The sequence below is a fragment of the Eschrichtius robustus genome, chromosome 10, assembly GCF_028021215.1.
Source record: "Eschrichtius robustus isolate mEscRob2 chromosome 10, mEscRob2.pri, whole genome shotgun sequence".
Classification (NCBI taxonomy): domain Eukaryota; kingdom Metazoa; phylum Chordata; class Mammalia; order Artiodactyla; family Eschrichtiidae; genus Eschrichtius; species Eschrichtius robustus.
In genome coordinates this window covers 37020815-37039696 of record NC_090833.1, presented here as the reverse complement: position 1 = coordinate 37039696, position 18882 = coordinate 37020815, and the positions used below count along the sequence as shown (strand labels likewise).

General features: G+C 53.9%; 1 protein-coding gene across 1 annotated transcript in view; it reads right to left on the bottom strand.

Moving 5' to 3' along the window:
• Positions 1 to 18848, bottom strand: part of TLN1 (talin 1) — a 31778-nt gene extending 12930 nt beyond the window's left edge. The window contains exons 1-29 of the mRNA XM_068553499.1: positions 18540 to 18848; positions 12439 to 12606; positions 12098 to 12195; positions 11704 to 11833; positions 11450 to 11602; positions 11047 to 11189; positions 10810 to 10937; positions 10024 to 10084; positions 9266 to 9370; positions 8780 to 8935; positions 7917 to 8018; positions 7671 to 7747; positions 7264 to 7444; positions 6976 to 7089; positions 6754 to 6862; positions 6356 to 6564; positions 6093 to 6191; positions 4908 to 5075; positions 4423 to 4717; positions 3701 to 3867; positions 2718 to 2846; positions 2439 to 2555; positions 2222 to 2335; positions 1885 to 2019; positions 1594 to 1722; positions 1313 to 1415; positions 967 to 1175; positions 503 to 622; positions 100 to 297 (exon numbers count right to left, since the gene is read on the bottom strand). Of these exons, the coding sequence (XP_068409600.1) occupies positions 100 to 297; positions 503 to 622; positions 967 to 1175; positions 1313 to 1415; positions 1594 to 1722; positions 1885 to 2019; positions 2222 to 2335; positions 2439 to 2555; positions 2718 to 2846; positions 3701 to 3867; positions 4423 to 4717; positions 4908 to 5075; positions 6093 to 6191; positions 6356 to 6564; positions 6754 to 6862; positions 6976 to 7089; positions 7264 to 7444; positions 7671 to 7747; positions 7917 to 8018; positions 8780 to 8935; positions 9266 to 9370; positions 10024 to 10084; positions 10810 to 10937; positions 11047 to 11189; positions 11450 to 11602; positions 11704 to 11833; positions 12098 to 12195; positions 12439 to 12568 (3879 nt within the window). The 5' untranslated portion in view covers positions 12569 to 12606; positions 18540 to 18848. The remainder of the gene's footprint in view (positions 1 to 99; positions 298 to 502; positions 623 to 966; positions 1176 to 1312; positions 1416 to 1593; positions 1723 to 1884; positions 2020 to 2221; positions 2336 to 2438; positions 2556 to 2717; positions 2847 to 3700; positions 3868 to 4422; positions 4718 to 4907; positions 5076 to 6092; positions 6192 to 6355; positions 6565 to 6753; positions 6863 to 6975; positions 7090 to 7263; positions 7445 to 7670; positions 7748 to 7916; positions 8019 to 8779; positions 8936 to 9265; positions 9371 to 10023; positions 10085 to 10809; positions 10938 to 11046; positions 11190 to 11449; positions 11603 to 11703; positions 11834 to 12097; positions 12196 to 12438; positions 12607 to 18539) is intronic.
• Between the last annotated feature and the right edge of the window lie 34 nt (positions 18849 to 18882).

Genomic DNA, 18882 nt, shown 5'->3' with positions numbered 1-18882 from the left:
AGACTGGGGAGGGGAGTGAGCCAGGAGCAGGTGAGGACTCCGTGGTCACAGAGATGCCTCTGTTCTAACCCTTGAACAGGACCCAGTGCCTCTTCGTACCGGAGCCTGGCCTGCCATCTCCACACCAGCTTCCAGGAAGGTGCTGAAGTCCTGTCCGAATCGACCTGAGGCTCGAGCCAGGTCCTGAGGGGTTCCCCGAGAGGCCTGCACCAGTTCTGTGGCTGCCTGATTTAGCCCAGCAGCGGCTTCATTCAGCCGGCTCTGAGCTTCTTGAAAAGTCCCGGTGCTGGGGGGAAGCTGCAGGGTCAGAGACAAAATCAGGTGCAAGAATGGGAAATGACGTGAGGGAGAGTCTGGTAAAGGAGCGCTGAGAGGTGGGCACAGAGCCTGGGGGCAATGAAGGGGGATACATCTGGGGAGTCAGGGTCAAGGAGAGGTCCAGAGGTAGAAGCTTGGAGTCCTTCATCCTCCCTGTGTTCCCTCCACACCCCTGTCCTCCTACCGAGTCACTCAGGAGTCGCTTGCTGGCATCTCCCACTGCTCTCAGGGCATTGTCCACATCTCGCTGACCAGGCAGGCAGCTGACGCAGCGGTTCAGGGCCTGGGTCACTGCTTTAGCCACCTGAGGTGGGAAAGGAGACAGGGGTTGCCAAAATGGAAACAACTGGGAGATCCCCTCCTCCACCCATGGGAGACTCTGAAAGTGAAAGCAGAAAGGGGGTGTTTTAGCTGAACAGAGTAGGGTATCACGTTAGGATATCAACTGATGGTGACCAAACTTCCCCAAATGTGGCTTTCAGCTAGGCCCCTGCCTCAGTCTAGCTAAGACACTTCTACTAAGACTGAGAAGGAAGGGAGGAATCCAGAGAGGAGCTGTGGTGTCGATGAGACTCTTCCCCCGTCAGGGTGGGCCTTCTGATGGGATCTGGGGGAGAGGGAGGGAGTGGCCCTGTCCCAATACCTGACCTGCGCAAGCCGCTGCTGGCTCTCAGGGTCCCCTGGATGGCCAGCTGCCTTCTTCGCCTCCTCGATGAGGCTGCTGGCCTTGTCCAGTACATCACTGGCTGTGTCAAGCACAATGGCTTGCACCGCAGGATCTGATGTCAGGGCAGCTACGCCCCTGGCGGCTTGGGCCAGTGACCGCAGCCCACCTGCCACATCCCGAGCTGCGATACCTGGGGAAACAAGGAGAGAGGAAGGAGGGGAAAAGGCACCTTCACTGCCAGGCCCTGATGCCGGTGGCTTCCTCCGTCCAACTCCCATTCCCCTATCCTCCTCACCACATGCCCCATTCCCAGCCCTGTCCACGTACCTGCGTAATTCTCATTGCCCTGGGCAACCTCCCCCAGCAGCTGGGCGATGGCAGAGCTCACTGCTTTGGTGCTGTTGCCCAGGTCCTGGGCACACTTCTCCATCTAGGGATGAAGGGGGAGATTCAGCGGATCAGGTGCAGGAGGAACGGGGAAGAGGGAAACCTGAGAAGCTATTCAGGGACAGCTGGCAGTTTGAATGAAGGTTCTGGGCAGCTCTGGGGCACGGGTGACAAGGAAGACCTCAGGGTTTGAGTAAGAATGAGGTCTTTCGAATACCTACCGTCTCCCCAGGTAAGGGCTTAAGCTTGCCATCTCGAGCTGCTGCCTTCACTTCCTGCAGATCTCTCTCTAGATTCTGTACCACACTCAGAGCAGAATCCATCTCCAGAGGCCCACATGCTTCCTGAGCCTACAAAGATACGGGGGGTGGGGGGGTTGAGGTGTAGGAGGTACACTGTGTCTCCCTCACACCTCAGGTCACACAATTACCCACTTTAGAATATTCTGAACAGATTCTCCATCATCCTAGGACTCCCCCCTCATCTTCCAAAAAGACAGCCAGCTCCTATACCTTCTGGGCAGCGGTACGGAGTTCAGCCAGTGCGGTGCCAAGGTTTTTAGCACACTGACTCAGCTGCATGGCCGATGCCTGGTCCTGAACTGTTGGCACTGAGGCCTTCGCGGCTGCCACCATCTTCCCACCTGGCTGTTGGGGAACAGGTGGGCAGATGAAGTGTACCATACGCCCTCTGGGCTTGGGTACAGGGACTGATGATGGTCAGGATGTGGTGAGCACTGGGGCTCAGTACTGGGAGAGGCTATTGGCAGAGATTGAAATTGATTAAATATAAGGTCTTATTGAGGAGTGGGAAGGGTCTGGTCTGAGTGGTAAGCGGAAGGTGCCTTGCCTGCAGGAAGCTCTGGCTGGCAGCGATGAGGGCTAGCTGCGCACTGGGACTGTCAGGCTGGGCTTGGCTCCCTCGGACGCCCTGCACCAGCAGTGGAATCTGCTCTGCCACAGCCTGTAGATGAAAATGTCATCAGAGTCACCTCTCTGCAAGCTGGGGGAAAAGTCCCCCATCTCCCACGCCTCCTCCCGCCCCCAGGCGCTTCCTGGCGTCTCACCTTGCAGCTCTGCATCAGCTGTGGCTGGGGGCCGGCAGAGGCCTTGGGGGTGGAGGCTGCATGTTGGGCCGCAGCGATGGTCTGTGTAGCTGAGGCTGCAGCCTGCTTGGCTGCGTGCTTTAAGGACAGAATAGTGAGGACGAGGCCCAGACATTCCTATACCCTGTCCCTGGCTTACCCTGCCCGTGCTATCCCCCAAGGAAACATCAGCGTCCCCGCACATCCCTCCCAGTTTCACTCCTCCCACAGCACCTACACTGGCTTGGTTCCCAGCCTCACCTCCAGGCGCTGCACCAGCTTTTTCTTGATGGCGTTCTGTGCGGCTGCGTTGGTCGCCATGCGGAGACCCTCAGCTGCCTCCCGCAGCCGCTGCTGCTGCTCCTCACTGTCAGGGTGGGCGGCTGCCCCCTGAGAAGTGGCCAGGGGACAGTTACCACCCTGCGTCCCTGTGGACCCGAAATAAGCTCTTCCCTGACCCCTCCAAACTCAGGGGTATTTTCCTGAAGTCATTTCTAACCACCCCCACTGAAAGGTAATCATAGTTGAGACGAGCTACCTCAGGCAGGCAAAAGGGGAGCCTAAAGGGGCTCTGGCTTCCGTCTGGGATGCTGAAATCCCTTCCTTAGGTAGAATTGTTTCTGCTTCCCCTCTCTGGGGAAGCGGCCGTATTTCTTCCCCCCCTCCCCACAAAATACCACTAGCAAATGGGGGTGAGCAGGGCTCTCTGGGACAAGAAGGATGCAGTTTAGAGCAGGGATCTCAGGGATACCAAAGCAGGGGCCCTGGTTACTCCTGCAAAATGAAGAGCCCCAGAGCCCAGGGAGCCTGGGAATCTATTGGCTTCTCCCTGACAGTCCTCTGCACCCTTGTGTCCCTGTGTCCCACTGCCTTGTCTTTCTCTGTGCTGCTAGCAGTGGATCCCCTGGGACTGAATGCCCACGTGCATTCACAGGAGACCAGGAAGCAGAGGGATCCAGGAAGCAGACAGGTGGTGGCAGCAAAGTAGGAACCGCAGGCCTTGGACTTAGAGTAAGAAAAAGGGTACAGTTTCCTGTCAGTCAGCAAGGACTCTGGGAGTCACACTGGCTGGAAGCCTGGCGCCATCCACTCACCGCCTAGGGGTGTATTTATTTCCTCAGTGCTCCTGTTATTTGTTCTCTTGTATCTTCTACTTTTCACCTCCCATAAATGAGGGTGACTATCTGGACCCTTCTACTTCCCTACAGGGCCCAGTCTGGGGGTCTGCACAGAAGGCTCTCTACCTTGGCAGCCTCCACCATCTTGGCTGTGGCATCGGCCAGGATCTTAGCGGCGCTTAAGAGCTTGCGGGAATTCTCCAGATCACTCTCCCCCTCGGCATCCGCCTTGATGGCATTGACCAAGTCAGAGGTGGCTTGGGCTAGGATGCGGGCCTGTCGCACCATCTCACCTGAGAGCGAAGGCACAGTCAGCGAAGGGAGCCAGAGACACTGAGAGGGTGTCGTGGTGGAGGAAAGTGGTGCAGACAAGGTAGGTAGGGCTTTTAGGGACAGTAAGGAGACACAAAAGTTCTTGAAGTGATTTCCCTGGAGTTACTGTTTCCTGGGTTTAGGATCTTAGAAAGGAAAGGATTTCCTGGTGCATTTTGATGGGGGGAGGGGCGGGGGGGCAGTCTCCAATGGGTATTTTCCACAAGTAGTCTTGAGAGGATGAGACTCCTTGTGAAGGATTTTGGGGGTTAGGGAGTAGAATGGGGATGCTATCTCTTAATACCATTTTCCATCTATTTTTGTGTATACTTTGGTATGTTCTTTAAATACACCAAGGAAGGCAGAGCAGATATCACATTCCTGCTTTACAGATGGGGAACTGGAGATTTCAGAGATTAAACACCCAGCCCACTGTGCTGAGTCCTTGGTGGGGGGGTGATGGGTCTACAAGGGAATTTCCAGCGGACTCGGGAACCTCACTGGGATTCTCTGTCTTCCCAGGGGGCTGTCCTTACCAGCATCACCCATGGAGCTAAAGATGTTCTCGGTGACAGTGAGGATGGTGTCAGTGGCCTGGTCATAGCGGCCAGCAGGCCCAGCCCCTGTGGCGTGGGCCCTCACGTGCTGCAGCAGCTCATTCAGGGCCTGGGTGACAGCTGTAGCCGCTGCTCCCACTCCCCGCAATAGCTGCCCGTCCTCTGTGGCGGCCTGGGAGGCGGACACGCAGCCCTCCACGGCTTTGGCCACTAGCCGTCCGGCCTCCACCAGCTGCTCTTGGCAGACAGGGGAGCTGATAGTAGGAGCCACCACCTGTGGGCACAGTTGAGTGTCAGAGATGGAGGGGAGGGAAAGGAGCCGTGAGGTAGGGGTGTCTGTGCTGTTCACAATAGTTATTAGGTTGGGTAGTGAGGCCTTGGGGGCCGAACAGATAAAATGAGAGGCTCTGTGTGTGTGGTAGCATCACCCCTAGGCACGGGCTGCAGCAACCTTCGGGGCTCACCTTGGTACAGGCCACCAGCTGGGAGGTGGACAGGGCACACTGTGTTGCTGCAGCAATAACCTGGGTCTGAAGCCCCGAGTCCTCTGTTCGCTGGGCCACACTCTTGGCCTTGAGGACCAAGGCAGCTGCAGCACTTGCCACGGCCTTGGCTAGCTGCATGAGCACCTCCTGTGAGAAAACGGCAGTCAGCATGGCCTGAGATCCAGCTTGGGATCCACGGACCCTTCTCAGAGGCATAAGCTGTTTCATTAGTCCCACCAACTCCAATCACAGAACAGTGTGTGCAGAAGCAACCAGAACCTACCCCAAGCCCCTGCCTCGAGCACCAAGTGGGACAGAACCCCCACCAAGGAACAAACCCACACCGAGAGAAACAGTGTCTACACCAAAGGGAGAGACGCATGAGGCGGATACACTCGGACGGCAATGGGGAGGGAGGGTGGGCCGCACTGTTACAATGGGGTGGATGGAGGGGTCCCTCCCACCCGCAGTGTCTTTTCTCCATTTCTTCTCAATCTTGGTTGGAAGCAGTCACCCTGGAGTCTTGGGAACAAGTCCCTGTACTACCCTTCGGACCCCATTTTCTCAAGTCCTGCCTGTGCCGTGCCTCCCCAGCTCCCGTCGTGTTCTGCTCCCCCAGGAGGCCAGGGGAGGGGGCAGAGCGAGTGTATGCGGCTCAGAGAGGACAAAGCTGGGAAGGCCCAGGCCAGAGGCCGTTACCGTGGGGGGATCGGGGGGAGATGGAACCCCAGCCCCTCTGGGCGCACAGATCTGCATGGGAAATCCAGGATGACAAGTCAGCTGAGGAGATGGGCATGGGGTGGGAAGGGGGAGCGAGAGGACAGCATCCTCCGGGTGTGTGGTCTAAAGGACTGGAAGTGGGGCTTCAAGATGCCCTCAAGTTGGGGTGAGGGCTACATATGGGGAAGACCGGGAAAGATGACAGGCGGCCAAAAACATATCACCAATAAGGGCCAAGGGTGAACTAACAGGTTAAGTTTGGATTCAGGGGTTCTGAATTCTTATCCCCAAAAAAGGGACTGGGGGTTCCCAGGGTCATCCCTGGAAACAGAGGTTCAGGTTGGCTCTGAGGGGTCAATTTACAGTAGCAGGACTGGAGCTGGATTCAGGACCAGAGGTTGCCTCCTAGAAGCTGGGGTTCTGGGGCTTGGGTAAGTCACCAACCTGGAAGTGGGGGTCAGTATCACTTTCCCCAATTTGCTGCAACAGCTCCCCACTGGCCTGGCCCACGTTCCCAGCTGCTTGCAGCAGGTTCTGACGGGGCTGTGGAGAGTGAACACCGGTCAGAAGCTGCCTAATCCCTGCCCACATGTCCACGGGTCCTACACACCCATGGGTCTCACACTTCCATCCTGCAACCTGGACCGCCCCCTTCTCCTTGGGCTCAAACCCTCCCCTCTCCCTAGAGCCAACCCCTGGCCCCTGACCTCGGCACTGGCCGGTTGGGCACTGCGCAGCAGTTCTGACACCGCCCCCGCCAGGCCCTTTGCTGCCTGCAGCAGGGGCCGGCCACTGCCACCTTCGTCCTCCAGCAGGGCAGCCAGCAGCTTCACGCCACGGGACATCTCCGTCAGGTTGGAGGAGATTGTGGTGACTGCACAGCCCACTGCGGTGTAGTCTGTCTCGGCAGGGTCCCCTGGCGGGAGAAGGAAGAAGAGGAGGCCAGTCACAGGCAGTTAGTCACACACACATCCTGAGAGAGACGTACACACAAAGTCCCTTCCATGAGTCAAGGTGCGGTCACACCGAGCCAGTCACACTCATGCTTGCACGTGCTCGCCCTCCCCTCCGCCACCGCACACAGAGGGCTGGGCATCCGGCCTACCTGCTGTCAGGTTCACCACGGAGGCAGTACCGGCTGTGATGGCGTCTACCTGGGAGTGGATTTCATGCTTTGATTCATCCATCTTGTTCTTACGCCACGCTTTCGAGGCCTGAGAGGAAAGAGAAGAAAACCTCAGGATCTGCTCTGCTGCAGTTAACCCCAACCCTGTTCCTTGGAGTCCCAGCTTCAGCACCATCGGCCTCTCCTCCATCCCATACTCACAGCATCCTGGCCCAGAGGGGGCAGAGTGTCAAAGTCATCCAGAGTGGCCTGGGCAGCCTGCACAGCCTGCATGCTGGAGTTGATGGTTCCAGTGAGTGCCTGCTGGGCTGACGTCTATGAGACAAAGAGAGAAGTAACAGGGAACATTTAGAGGAGAGAGAAGGTAAAAGAGAGCCTGAGGCCGAGAAGGAGACAAATAGGGACATGGGAAAGACTGCCGAACTCCTGGCTAGGCCCAGCCAAGGGGGGCTAGGCGCGGAATCACGGCGGCAGTGGGGGCACTCTTACCAAAGGAGGCATGTGTCCTCGGTGCATCTGGCCACTGGTAATCTGCTGCCGGGCAGGTGGCATGCTGCCCACCTGGAAATTTTCAGGACCAGAGGCTCCGGAGCGCATGATGGCAGGCAGGGCCACGGAGCCATGCTCCACCTTCCCCACCCGGTTACACTGCTGCTGAAGGACTGTTGACCTAGAGAGGGGACGTACGGGGAGCACTCCGAGGACCCCCTCCTCTCATGCCTTCCCACCCCACTCTACCGCCTCCGCACGTCCTATGGTCCGGGCGGTGCGTGAGGTCTCACCACAGCCTGCGACTGGTCAGAGGCATCCTAAGGACTCCCCACCTCCCACAGTCCTTGGGGTCATGCCTTGCCTTCCCTGCCCGAGGGATGGGGTCAGCCCAGTTCCCCTCGTACTTCTTGGGGGACACCGAGTCCTCCAGCATAGTAGACTCCTCGTCTCCCTCCAGCCCAAAGTGATCCTTGCTTTTTTTCTGTAGGGAGAAAAAAAGAACAAGAGTTAAAGAAGAGGGAAGTGGAAAAGGCAGCCTTCTCATTCTGCAGTCAGCCATCTTCCGGAACCTGGGTCCCCATTTCTAAAGGATCGGCTTGGGGACAAGGTAAGGGAGGAGAAGGAGAAGGTGGGGGTCAGGCAGTGCTCACCTTCTTAAGGATGATATCGATGTAGCCAGCAATGAGCTGTGCGATCTGCTCCCCCTCGGTTGTCTGCACCGAGTAGTAGCCATCTTGGTAGTCCCCGAAATCCTAGGGGGACAAGGTGGGGACTCAGTGGGAAAGCCTGAATCCACCCAGGATGGGAAAGGGTGGGGCGGAAGCCCAAGGTCGAGCTGATGAGGGGCGCTTCCCCACCCCGTGCCAACAGCCTCTAGGACAACAGCCTTTCTTCAACCTCCTATTTCATTTTCCTTGGAGGGAAATACTTTATTTCCGAGGAGTGCTCTTTATGCTGCATAGTTTCAGATGTGTGGCATTTAGGAAATCTCTCTTCTCTCACCCTGAATTGGGAGGACACATTTATCATTTATCATTAAATGACCATAGTTAAGGATTAGTACTAGTATCCAAAATGGAAAAACCACCTTTACTAATTTCCCTTCTCAGTGGGCCACTTCCTCAAGGTGGGATCAGGTTTCAATTCATAATGCCAAAACATAAAGCTAGAGGAGGCAACTACTATAAGTAGCTGTTGCTGAAAGAGGGGAGGCTTATTTTTCTTTCTGTCACCTTTTTCTTCCCTCTCCCCAAGTTTCCTGTGATCTCAGCTTGCTGGTTACAGTTTTGTTCTGTTGATTTTAAGAAAATGTTTCATTTAAGCTTCCCTCATTCTCCAGGAGAGTTTCCCCTCTATTCTAATCTCCACGTTCCTGCAATAGTTCCAAAGTTTTCCTTCTTTCTGGAGTTGCATTCAGTGCACCTATCCCTGAGCAGGGGCGCGGGGGAGACCTCTGTGGCTGCCCCTTCTCTGAAAACTCCAAAGCCCTTTCTCCCCCGAGACCCCAGCTCACCAGGGTGAAGCTCTTGGGAGAGGCAGCCCAGCGTTTGATGTTGGTGAGGTTCCATTCCTGGATCACCTCTTTAGTCTTCTCGTCCACTCGCATCACACACTCCTTAGTGATGCCCAGAAGCCTGGGCACCAACTTGTTTTTTCCTTTCATCTTTTCCTGTGGGGCAGAGGTTGTCATTGGTGTTGTTGGTCAGGGGATCAGATCCAGACCACAGTGGGGTGCTGAGGTGGGCAGGAGAGCTAAACCAGGGTGTCTATGGATGGACCCGGGACAAGGCTATGTTAGGATAAAGGGAAAGAGAAGGAAAATGCAGGGGAAGGAGGGAAGTGATGGTGGAGAACTGACAAAGGGGCAAGTTTTCACAAGGAAGAGAATGGGATTCTTGGGGAACAACAGGATATGTGACTGGGGGCAGGGTTAGAGACTCAGAGAGGAAAGGGTAAGAGTGGAAATAAGGGCAGGCAGAGAGAAGAATCCGTAACCCACCTTGACCAGGAAGAAGGAGACACCGTACGTCTTCAGGGAACGGGCTAGCTTCACGTAGCGTACCTTGGCCTCGATCTCACTCATCTGTCCACAGTTCTTGTGTGCCTTCGAGTATGAAATGGGGAAACATTTAGCAAAATGTGGGGAGGATGATATCGCAGATGAGGAGTCAAGTTGGGATGTGAACTATGATGGGAGAGCATTATGGGAACAGAGGAAAGGTTAGGGGATGCAGGCTATAAAAAATTAGAAGGTGAGGGGATGGGGCTGATAAAGGATATGCAGAAGCGATTATTCAAGAAGCCAGGGATACAGTTAAGGAACTTGCAGACGTTCTGTAGAAGTGAATGGATGGTTAGGAAGTAGAAGGTCAAACACAAGGCCTTTTGGGTTGGGGATTCAAAGAGTGGGGATAACACCTTCCGTCTGTACGAAGATATATACTCTTCACAGTAATTTGGGCATACTATCTCGTTTGAGTCCCCTATCAATCCTACTCAGGAAAGATAGTTATCCCAGGTTAGAGGTAAAGAAAAGAAAACAAGATTACTGAACTGAGTTCCCCAGCAGATGCAGTGTGCAGGTAGAGACCAGAAGCCCAGGTCTTCTGCTTTCTTGGTGCAGGAGGGGTGGGAGAACAGCTTGGAGGGTGGAAGCAGGGTAGGGGTGATGAGGAGGGGGCGGGGGTCCATTGAGTCAGTAGGATTAAGCAGCAAAGCTCCCGGGTCATCCCAAACACTTTCCCCATCCCCATTCACCTGGAAGATCTTACGCTCTCCCTTCTGCTTCACATATTCCTTGGGCAGGAAGTCCTTCAGGCTACACCAGAAAAGGGAGGGTCAGCATGTAGTGGACAGCATCAGGGCTATGTGGGCCATGGACTGTGGGCCGAGGGTTGTAAGGAAATGTCTAGGAGAGCATTATCTTTGGGGAGAAAGAAGACTCAAGGGACTGGAGTCTGGATCGTCCCTGAAATCGAGATGACTTAGTACTAACTCTTGAACACAGCCCGTGTCCCTCCTTACAGGGAAAGAGACTAAGGGAACTTGAGTTGGAGGCTCATTCCTTCAGGAAAAGAGGGTCAAGAGCACAATTTTAGGGAACCAAGAGCAGAAGGAGTTCACTAGAAGGATGACCATGCTTGTAGGAAGCTGAGAAAGCCGCACCAAACTGTATATATTCTGAGAAATACCAGTGGATGAGACCTGTGAGACTTTTGAAATCTGATGTTCCCTGTGACGAAAATGTAGTTTCCCTCTGGCTATTGCAGTACAATTCTTCAGAGCATCTCAGAAAAGTTACATGCTTACTTCAGAGGTAGGGGGCAGGGGCAGAGATTCTGGACTACATTTATATTCCACATGAGGCCAGGGAGGAGACAAATGGACGATGGAGGCTGCAAAGGTACCCATATGGGTCAGACCCTGGGACCTGAGAAGAGGAAATAGGGGAGAAGGTCTGGGATGGAGACAGGCCCATTGTGCTGGGGCCACAGTGGGAGGGAGTCCTGGGCCCTGACAGGGTATGGGATGAGGGTCACTCACTCGAGGAAACCAGCCTTGTGCTTCTGCTCATTGTGGGGCCCAAACTGGATCTGGCATTGGAAGCCAGCGAACTCACAGGCCTTGTCGAAGGAGACAGGGTGGGAGCCATTCAGGATGTCATCCCGTGCCTGCAGAGCACAGCGAAAGGAGGCGAATGTTGTCTGGGGTACAGAGATACCCCCACTGCGCTTCTGCCTCTCTTCCTACCACCCCATGCCAGGCAAGTCCTCTCCCTACCTGCACATAGAGAAGGTTCAGCTGGACAGGGTCCCGGGAGTCCACATTCTGGTCTGAGTAGAAGAACTTCCTCCGGAGCAAAAGCGTCTCGTGCTCCTCCACTCCCTGTTCCCTCAGCGTCCGGCCATGGTCCAGCCAGTTCACTGGGACACGGAGAGTCCCCTCAATGTCAAGCCCCTAGAGCCCCTGTGCCATCTAATCTCTGGCTGTTTGTTTCTTCATTTCCTACCCTCTCTCACTAATATGTTAAGTTCCGTGAGTGTAGGACTCTGTTTTACTACAGATGCATCCCCAGTGTTTAAACAGTGCCTTGCAAAAGCAAGTATTCAGTAAATAACACAGAAACGGCTGCCCCTGCCACCCTGCTTGTTTCGAATGCCCTCTTCTGTCCCTTTCTGCTTACGCTCGTCATCTGTGTGCAACTTCTGCTTTAGTTTCTCCATCTTCTTTTCATCTCGCAGCAGTGTCTTGTCCTTTCGTAAGGTCCCTGTCACCTCCTCCTTCTTCTCTTCCATGAGCTCTCGAACCAGTGAATATTCATCATGGTTGGTGATGCCTGGGGGAGGGGGTGGGTTGGCAGCATCCCAGGCACTGCAGCCAGGTCTTCCGGCAGAGCTGGGGCCTCCCCCTGAGCCTCCGGCCCCACGAGCCCCTTACCAATGCGGGCACAGATGGTCATGAGCATGTCAGTGACGGTCTTAGAGTCGTCCACCATGACAGTCTTCACAGTGCCATCCAGCATACGGATCTTCAAGGGCCTCTGTTTCTTCCTGTACTCCATGGTGTCCTATTGGGGCAGGAATAGGAGGCAGGGGCCCACTTTAAGCTAAAGGTATTACTTCCTTTTTAGGCAGCCAGAGGCAGGAGGAAAGTAGATTACTAAAAGGAAGACTATGGTGGCTCGCTCGAAAGCAGGGTATTATGACTGCCTGTAATAGAAAAAAAGCATGGGGGAGGTCAGAGACAACAGACGCGGGTGTTGAAAATAGGAAGTGGAAGGAGGGAAGTGATGGAAGAGGATATTGGTGGTCCTTGATGAAGTCATACTCACCCCATTTCGGAGCATGTAGTAATCCAAAGCTTTCCCGGCCTCCAGCCATATACCCTTTTTGGGGTCATCGTCTGACAGAAATAGCCCAAAGTCGCTGGCTAAAAGAGAGGATGGATCACCTCAGACTTATAAGAACCCCAGTGTGGCTGAATGGCTGCACCATTGCCCCTTATTATTTTCTCAGTGATCCGGGGCCTAAAGGGGAGGGACGGAACCAAGGAGCACAGACCTGAGCGATGAGAAGCCTTGGGGGACAACAAAGTCATCCCCCAAGGCCAAGAGCCTGGGAATGAGAAGGGATCAAGGACTCCTGCCCCAGCCATCTGGGTAGTCAGACTCACGAGGGCCAGCCAGGGCCTCTGGGATCCGCTCACGGATGATGCGACAGGCGTCATACACCATGGTAGACGGCTCGAACTGCATCGTCTTCACCACATTCCCAATGCTGATCTTCAGCGAAAGTGCAACCATGGTGGCGGCTTCTCCTCTCCAGCCTGGCTATACCTGACCTATGGCATCAGGGCATTAGAATACACCCTTGTTGGAGGAGAGGAGGCCCCCCAGATGGAGCCCCAGGAAAGGGAGTCACCAAAACAGATAGCAGTGAAGTTGTTTTTGTTTTATTTAATAATTTTAAAGAATGAAAGATGAGTTGCATCAGATGGATGTCTAAGGTGTCTAAGACATCTGAAGGAGAGGCTGGTCTGCAAGGTACAAAAGCAGGTCTGAAACGCAGTGTTCCCCGAGGACACCGCCCCGCCCCCAGCACTGGAATCTGTGCCTCCCTTTTTTCTTCCAAGTGTTTCTCTCTTACCCTTGTCCCTGCTCACCTCCTTTCCCAGCCCCGCCTCTGCCCTGTTTTCATCCTTCCTGGTTCAGTCTTCTTCTCTCTTTGTCTCTTACTATACCCTGCTGGCTTCATCCTGTCTGGAATTTTCAGAGCTCTGCCCTGACTCATCATATGATCTTCCCTCTCACAGCTTTAGCCTCCTCCTCTGCAGAATGAAGACATTATATTAGATAATCCCCAAGGGCTCTTGAGACCTGCAAACACTGTCTCTAGCTAGTCCGGTAGGGAGGCCAAACACTTGCTGTTCAATCCATCCAGGCCCACTTGTCTCAGCTTTCCTCTAACCTGACGTGCTAGGGGCCTCCCAGAGGAGCTTGGCCCATGTTTGGTTCCCCAGCAGTCAAGCTAGAATCATGATTTTCTAATCCAAAGGGATCTCCGAAGTGATCTACTCAACTCTTTAATTTTGCTGAAGGGGAATCAGAGAGTGTGTGTGTGTGTGTGTGTGTGTGTGTTTCAAAGCAGGTCAGAGAAAGAGCCCAGTCCTTCTAACTCAGTCCTTGCTCCTTCTAAGTCACCAAGTTACTACCCAGTTCTCACCGTAACTCTTCCTATGCTCTCTCATCTTCAGTTAGTCCTTCTGAAACTCTGCCCTCCATCTCAGCTGCCTCTCCTGACAGTATTTTCATTGTGGCCAGGGACACCAGTCTCACCCAGCCCTCCCGGCACCACCTCTCAGTGGAGGCGGCAGGCAGTGCAGAGTGTACCAGACCACAAGTCTGCCTGACAGCTGATGATGTGACCCAGCTCTGCACAGAGATTGGTGCCTCTTACCTAGGAGAGTGAGCAAATCCAGGCTGCCCATTGCCCCCTCTGCAAACTGCTAGCCCGAAAGGGGAGAAAGCAGACTAGAAAGAAGGCTGGAAGCAGAGGTGGGGGTGTTAGGAAACAGCAGCTGGGGACCAGGGAACTTGGCAAGGGGTATGTTTTTGGAGGGTGAAGAGATTAGGAGGGATTGAAAATCTAGGTAGAAACAGGAGGCGGGAGGCAGATGTGGGAAAGGTCTGGACCAGGGATCTGATAGACAATTTCTAACCTTATAAATAGTACAGAGTCTCAAAAAAGAAGCAGCCACAGCTCATCCTCTATCTTTACTCCCAAGAGCGGACTCTCCCAGTCTCCCCACTACTAGGTCTCTACTCCCCTCCCCATTCCTGGAGCACCTCTCCCCATAGCTGGACAGACCTGGCTGTTGGGTCGCTGGAAGGTCTGCGAAGCTGAGGGCACACTGAAAAGACCTTAGACCCTAAGCTGAAATTGCATGTCTCCCCCCATTTCCTCCGGACATATGGACACCCCCTTCTTCCTCAAGCACGGAAACCTCTGGTGAGACCCCGATAAGGGAGTTGAGTCATGGCTACCCTCACTTTCAGGCTGGTCCTCAGTGGACATCCACATGGCTACAAGAGGGTGAGGGAGGAAAGGGAATTGAGCGAGTTGGGGGCGATGATAGCACAGAACCAGGCCCCTGGAAGTATGGGGAGAAGCTGTCCAATTCCTGTTCCGGACTGAGAACTTTGCTCCCCTTTCTATCATGTTTTATGGAACAGCAACAATGCCCCCCCTCTGTGTCCCCCTCCCAGAGAACTCCTCCTCCCTCAAGACATTCCTGAGATGCATTCCAGAGGAGTTGGGCAATTGGGGGGGGGGGCGGGGGATAGAGGTCAAATCCCCAGCAAGGAATGGAATGTAAATGTACTGGGGGTAAGGAATTTGGGGTACATAGAGAATACAGTCAGAGCAGGTACCCACAAAGGGAGCTGCAGAAAGACAGGGAGTTACAGAGAGGGACAAAGGGAGACAGAAAGCTGAAGACAGAGTCAGAATGTAAGAGGGCTGGGGGAGTAACACTCAGTCTGTTACCAAATTTGGCCTCTGAGTCTGTAACCGCTGAGAGGGAGGGGAGGGTTGTGGGTGAGACTGACATATCCGGCCTCAGGCTGCTGGAGGCTCATTTAGGGCTGGACTGGGCAGCCGAAGGGCTGGACCTGACTTCCCCCAGCACGACCCTTCCCCACCTACATCCAGATCCATGCATATTCATTCTCCCTATGCACAGAGCCTATGTACCCCAGCCTATGCACAGAGGTCTTTCCCACAAAGCTACTTACACAGTCTCTACATACGCATTATCTCAAACACACAGCCCTACACAGATCCATCACAACCACGTCATCTTCCTATGGACTCCACCCCACGCACACAGCTGGGACGTACAAATACACCTCTATCGGCAAGCACACAGCACTCGGCCCCAACACCTCTCCTCCCGTTATACAGACATTCTCCTTCCATCCATCCAGCGAGCATTTTCGAGGGCGTGTTATGGGAAGGCCCTGGGCCAAACTCTCAGTGGCGGGTAAGCCCTAGCCTATGCCCTCAATGGGCTCCCAGTCAGCAGAGTGGATGAGCTACATACAAAGTTACAGAAGGCAGGATGTGGTAAGAACCAGGTGGTATGTGCTCATGGGAGAGATCCCTTTAGGTCAGGGAAGGGGGACTAAAATGTCTTCACGAAAAGTGTCATTTGAAGTTAGAATTTAAAAAAATAAAGATAATAAAAAATAACAATGATCTGTCTTTTATTGACTATATGTCAATTGCTTTGTGTACATAATTTCATTTAATCCTTACAGCAACCCTGCAAGGTAGGTGTCGTTATTTCCATTTTTACAGATTAGGAAACTGAGGCTCAAAGAAGTTAAACACTTGTTCAAGTGTTTAACTTGAACAAGTCACACAGCTAATAAGTCACACAAACTAATAAGTTGTGAAGCCAGGATCCAAACCCAGGTCTCTGACTCCGAAGCCCAAGCTCTCTCCACTATTCCAGCCAGCCGGAGATGAGTCAGGGGTGGCATTCCAGGCAGAGAGCATAGCATAAGCAAAGGTGGAGAAGCAGGAAATCACGGAGGGGCATTCAGGGAAGTGAGGAGGCAGGCTGGTTGAAGCACAGGGTACCTGCAAGTGAGCAGTGATGGGGAAGTCACGGTTAGGGTGGAAAGGCAGGGGAGAACTCAGCAGGAGTATGCGGAATTTCACCTACCGGAGGGCAACAGGAGGCAAAGGGAGGCTTTGATCAGAGAAGGGGCATAATCAGAACTAAACTTTAGGAAAATAACTCTGGCATCTACCTTGGAGATTGGTTATAAAGACACTGCATTAGCACAAGTGGGAGGTAATGAAGCCAAAGTTAGAATAGTGAAGAGGAGGACGTCACTCATTAGAAATTTTAAGAGGTAGAACTGACAGGACCTGATGACAGTCTGTCCTCAGAAACCAAGGCCCAAAGTCAGGCTGGGGTCCCATTGCTTCGCGTCATCAGTAGGCACTCAGAGTGGCTGGGAGAGCTTGAGTTTAGGCAAGGAACTGGGAAAGGGGGAAAGAAAGGAGCAGGTGGAGCTGAGAATGTGAAGATGAGGCTGCAGTTAGGGGATGTGGTTAGCAGCCAGGTAGGGGCAGAAGGGATAGGGTTAGTGACTGTATCAGCCTGGAAATGGGGAAGACAAAGTGTAAAGAAAGACTGGGGAAGATAACAGTAGGAAAAATACGTCTATAGTTAGTCACTGGATCAGGCTGGGGGAAGAGGAAGAATAATTATGTGGATGGTGGCTAAGACAGGGAATGATGGAGTGAGGTCAGAGGCCAAGTCAGGCTGCAGGAGGTTGAGAAGAGATGTGGTAAGTGGCTAAATTAGGCTACATTAGTGGGATGCGGGGGGAGAGCGAAGGGACGTTGGCAGTGTCTAAGTAAAGATGGAGTTGAGGGGAATGGGGTGCAGCCAGTGGCCGGGTCAGGCTGGGTAGGGGATAGTGTTGTGGTCAGTGGCAGGGTCAGGCTGGGAGTGAAATGGGGGTGTGGTCAGTGGCCTGGCTGGGCGTGGGATCAGCAAGATCCAGTTTCCTCTTTGGGTCTCATTTCCTCTTTTCTCTTGGGGGAGTGGGGGAAGGGGATCTATAACTGGACCAAGAAATTAAGGAGGCTTAGAATCAGGGAATGGCACATAGCAGGGACCGTAAGGACTTGGCAGTAGTGTTGGACTGGTGGTGGGGTATTCAGCAGATGACCAGGAGGTATGCACTTGAATGAGTGGGTGAAAATTGTGGGAGAGTGCTTTAAAATGATGGGAAAGCTCAGATTTGCACGAGAGTAGGATGTGCGGATTCAGGGGTGGGAAGGGAGGCAGAATTCACACTGAGAACGGATGGTAAGGTGAACAACATGGGAGCATTAAAGGCAAGGGAAGTATTCTGTAAGTGGGTAGGCCTGAAAGGTGTGAAATGCAGGGCCAGGGAGGAGAGTTGGAGGGGAAGGCTTAATATCCAGGGAATGAGGGAAGAGGGAGGCAGTAGGGCTGAACTTTCAGAGGATTAAGCCATCCCCTTCTCCCATGGGAGCAGTTTCCTTGGTCTGCTTCCCCCTTAATCACCATCCCTTCTCCCCTAGGCAGTCCCCCACTTGTTACTAAGCCTTGTACACCTCCTGAGTCCCTAACCCTTTCCCACCTCCTATCTTGTAAACAACATGGTCCAGAAACCCCTGCCCCTCAACTGTGGTGGTCACAGCAAGAGCCCTAGGCTTAGACAGTAGAATGAAGCTGGAATCCCAGATGCTTGCAATTCTAGCTGAAGCCCAGAACCCTTGCCTGAAATTAGTTTGTCATTTCTCTGGGCCAAAGAAGCCCCCGTGACTACAGAGGCATAAGAGCCCTCCCCGCAAAACAAGGGCATCTACTTACTGCCAATCTCTTAAATTTTACCTGCCCGAGGTCAACCACCCTGACCTCAACTACAACACCGAAAACTGCCCGAAATTCCTAACATTAACCCTGACCCTAATCTGTCTCCTGATTCCCAGTACTGGCTTTGACACTCATCCCTTTCTTAGCACACACCTGAATCCAATCCCTGATCCCTAATTTTGATCTAATTTTTACCTTTAGCACCAAATCCCGACCTTAACCCTAAATCTTGACCCCTAAACCTAAAGCTCATTTGTCACTTGATTCCTGATTCACCCCTTCCCTGTTTATCCCTAATACTGACTATGCCAACCTTCTCTAATCCCTAAAACTGGACTTCTAACCTAGTTCCTGTTGGTGACCCTTAACCTGACCCTGAACCCTAACTTTGACTTATGTTGGCTATCCTAGAAAACAAAATAATGCCCTTAATCCAAACTTCACCTACACAAAACGCACCTGACTCACACTAATAAGTCTAAATTTTAACCCCAGTTTTATAACTCCAAAAGCTAACCTTAGCTCCTAAACCCAACTCCACCTAATCCGCAACTCACCCAATGTGTTCCTACTCACCCGCTATCAACTAACCTCAAAGCCGATCCCCGCCCTGCGCCACACTGCCACCCACTCCTCACCCTCCCCCAAACCTATCTGCTCCCAGGAAGGGCCTGGCTCCCGAAAAACGGCCTATTTAACTCCGAGCACAAGCGGAGATACACTGGACGCTGACCTCTCCAACAGGACCCGAAACAGACGCAGAAGAGTCAGCGGCCCCGCCCGCCCACCCGCCTCCCGGACCTGGCCTCGCAGCCCCACCCTGAAGCCCCAGCTCGCCCGGTCCTCCCTACCTGCGCTGCCCGGCTCTGTGCCCCGCCCGCTGGTCCGCTAACCCGCTCGTTCTCCCGGTGGCTCTCAGGCTCCGGCCTCGCCCTCTCTTCGACACTCACTCGGCCACTTCCGTCCCGGGAACGTCCCCCACCCGCGGGCGGCGCCCTGGGCCCGCGCTCTATGGTCGCGGGGGCTGCAGGAAGCTGCTCTGGCTCCAGCTCTCGATGCTCGGGAGCCCGCCGACTACCGGCAGCCCCTCCCCGGCAGGAAGCGAGGGTGCGGCGCAGTCAGAGAAAGCGTCCGAACTGCGCCGGAGTTCCCTTTTAGGCTCTAATCCTTCCTTCTTCTAGCCCGGGGAGAAGG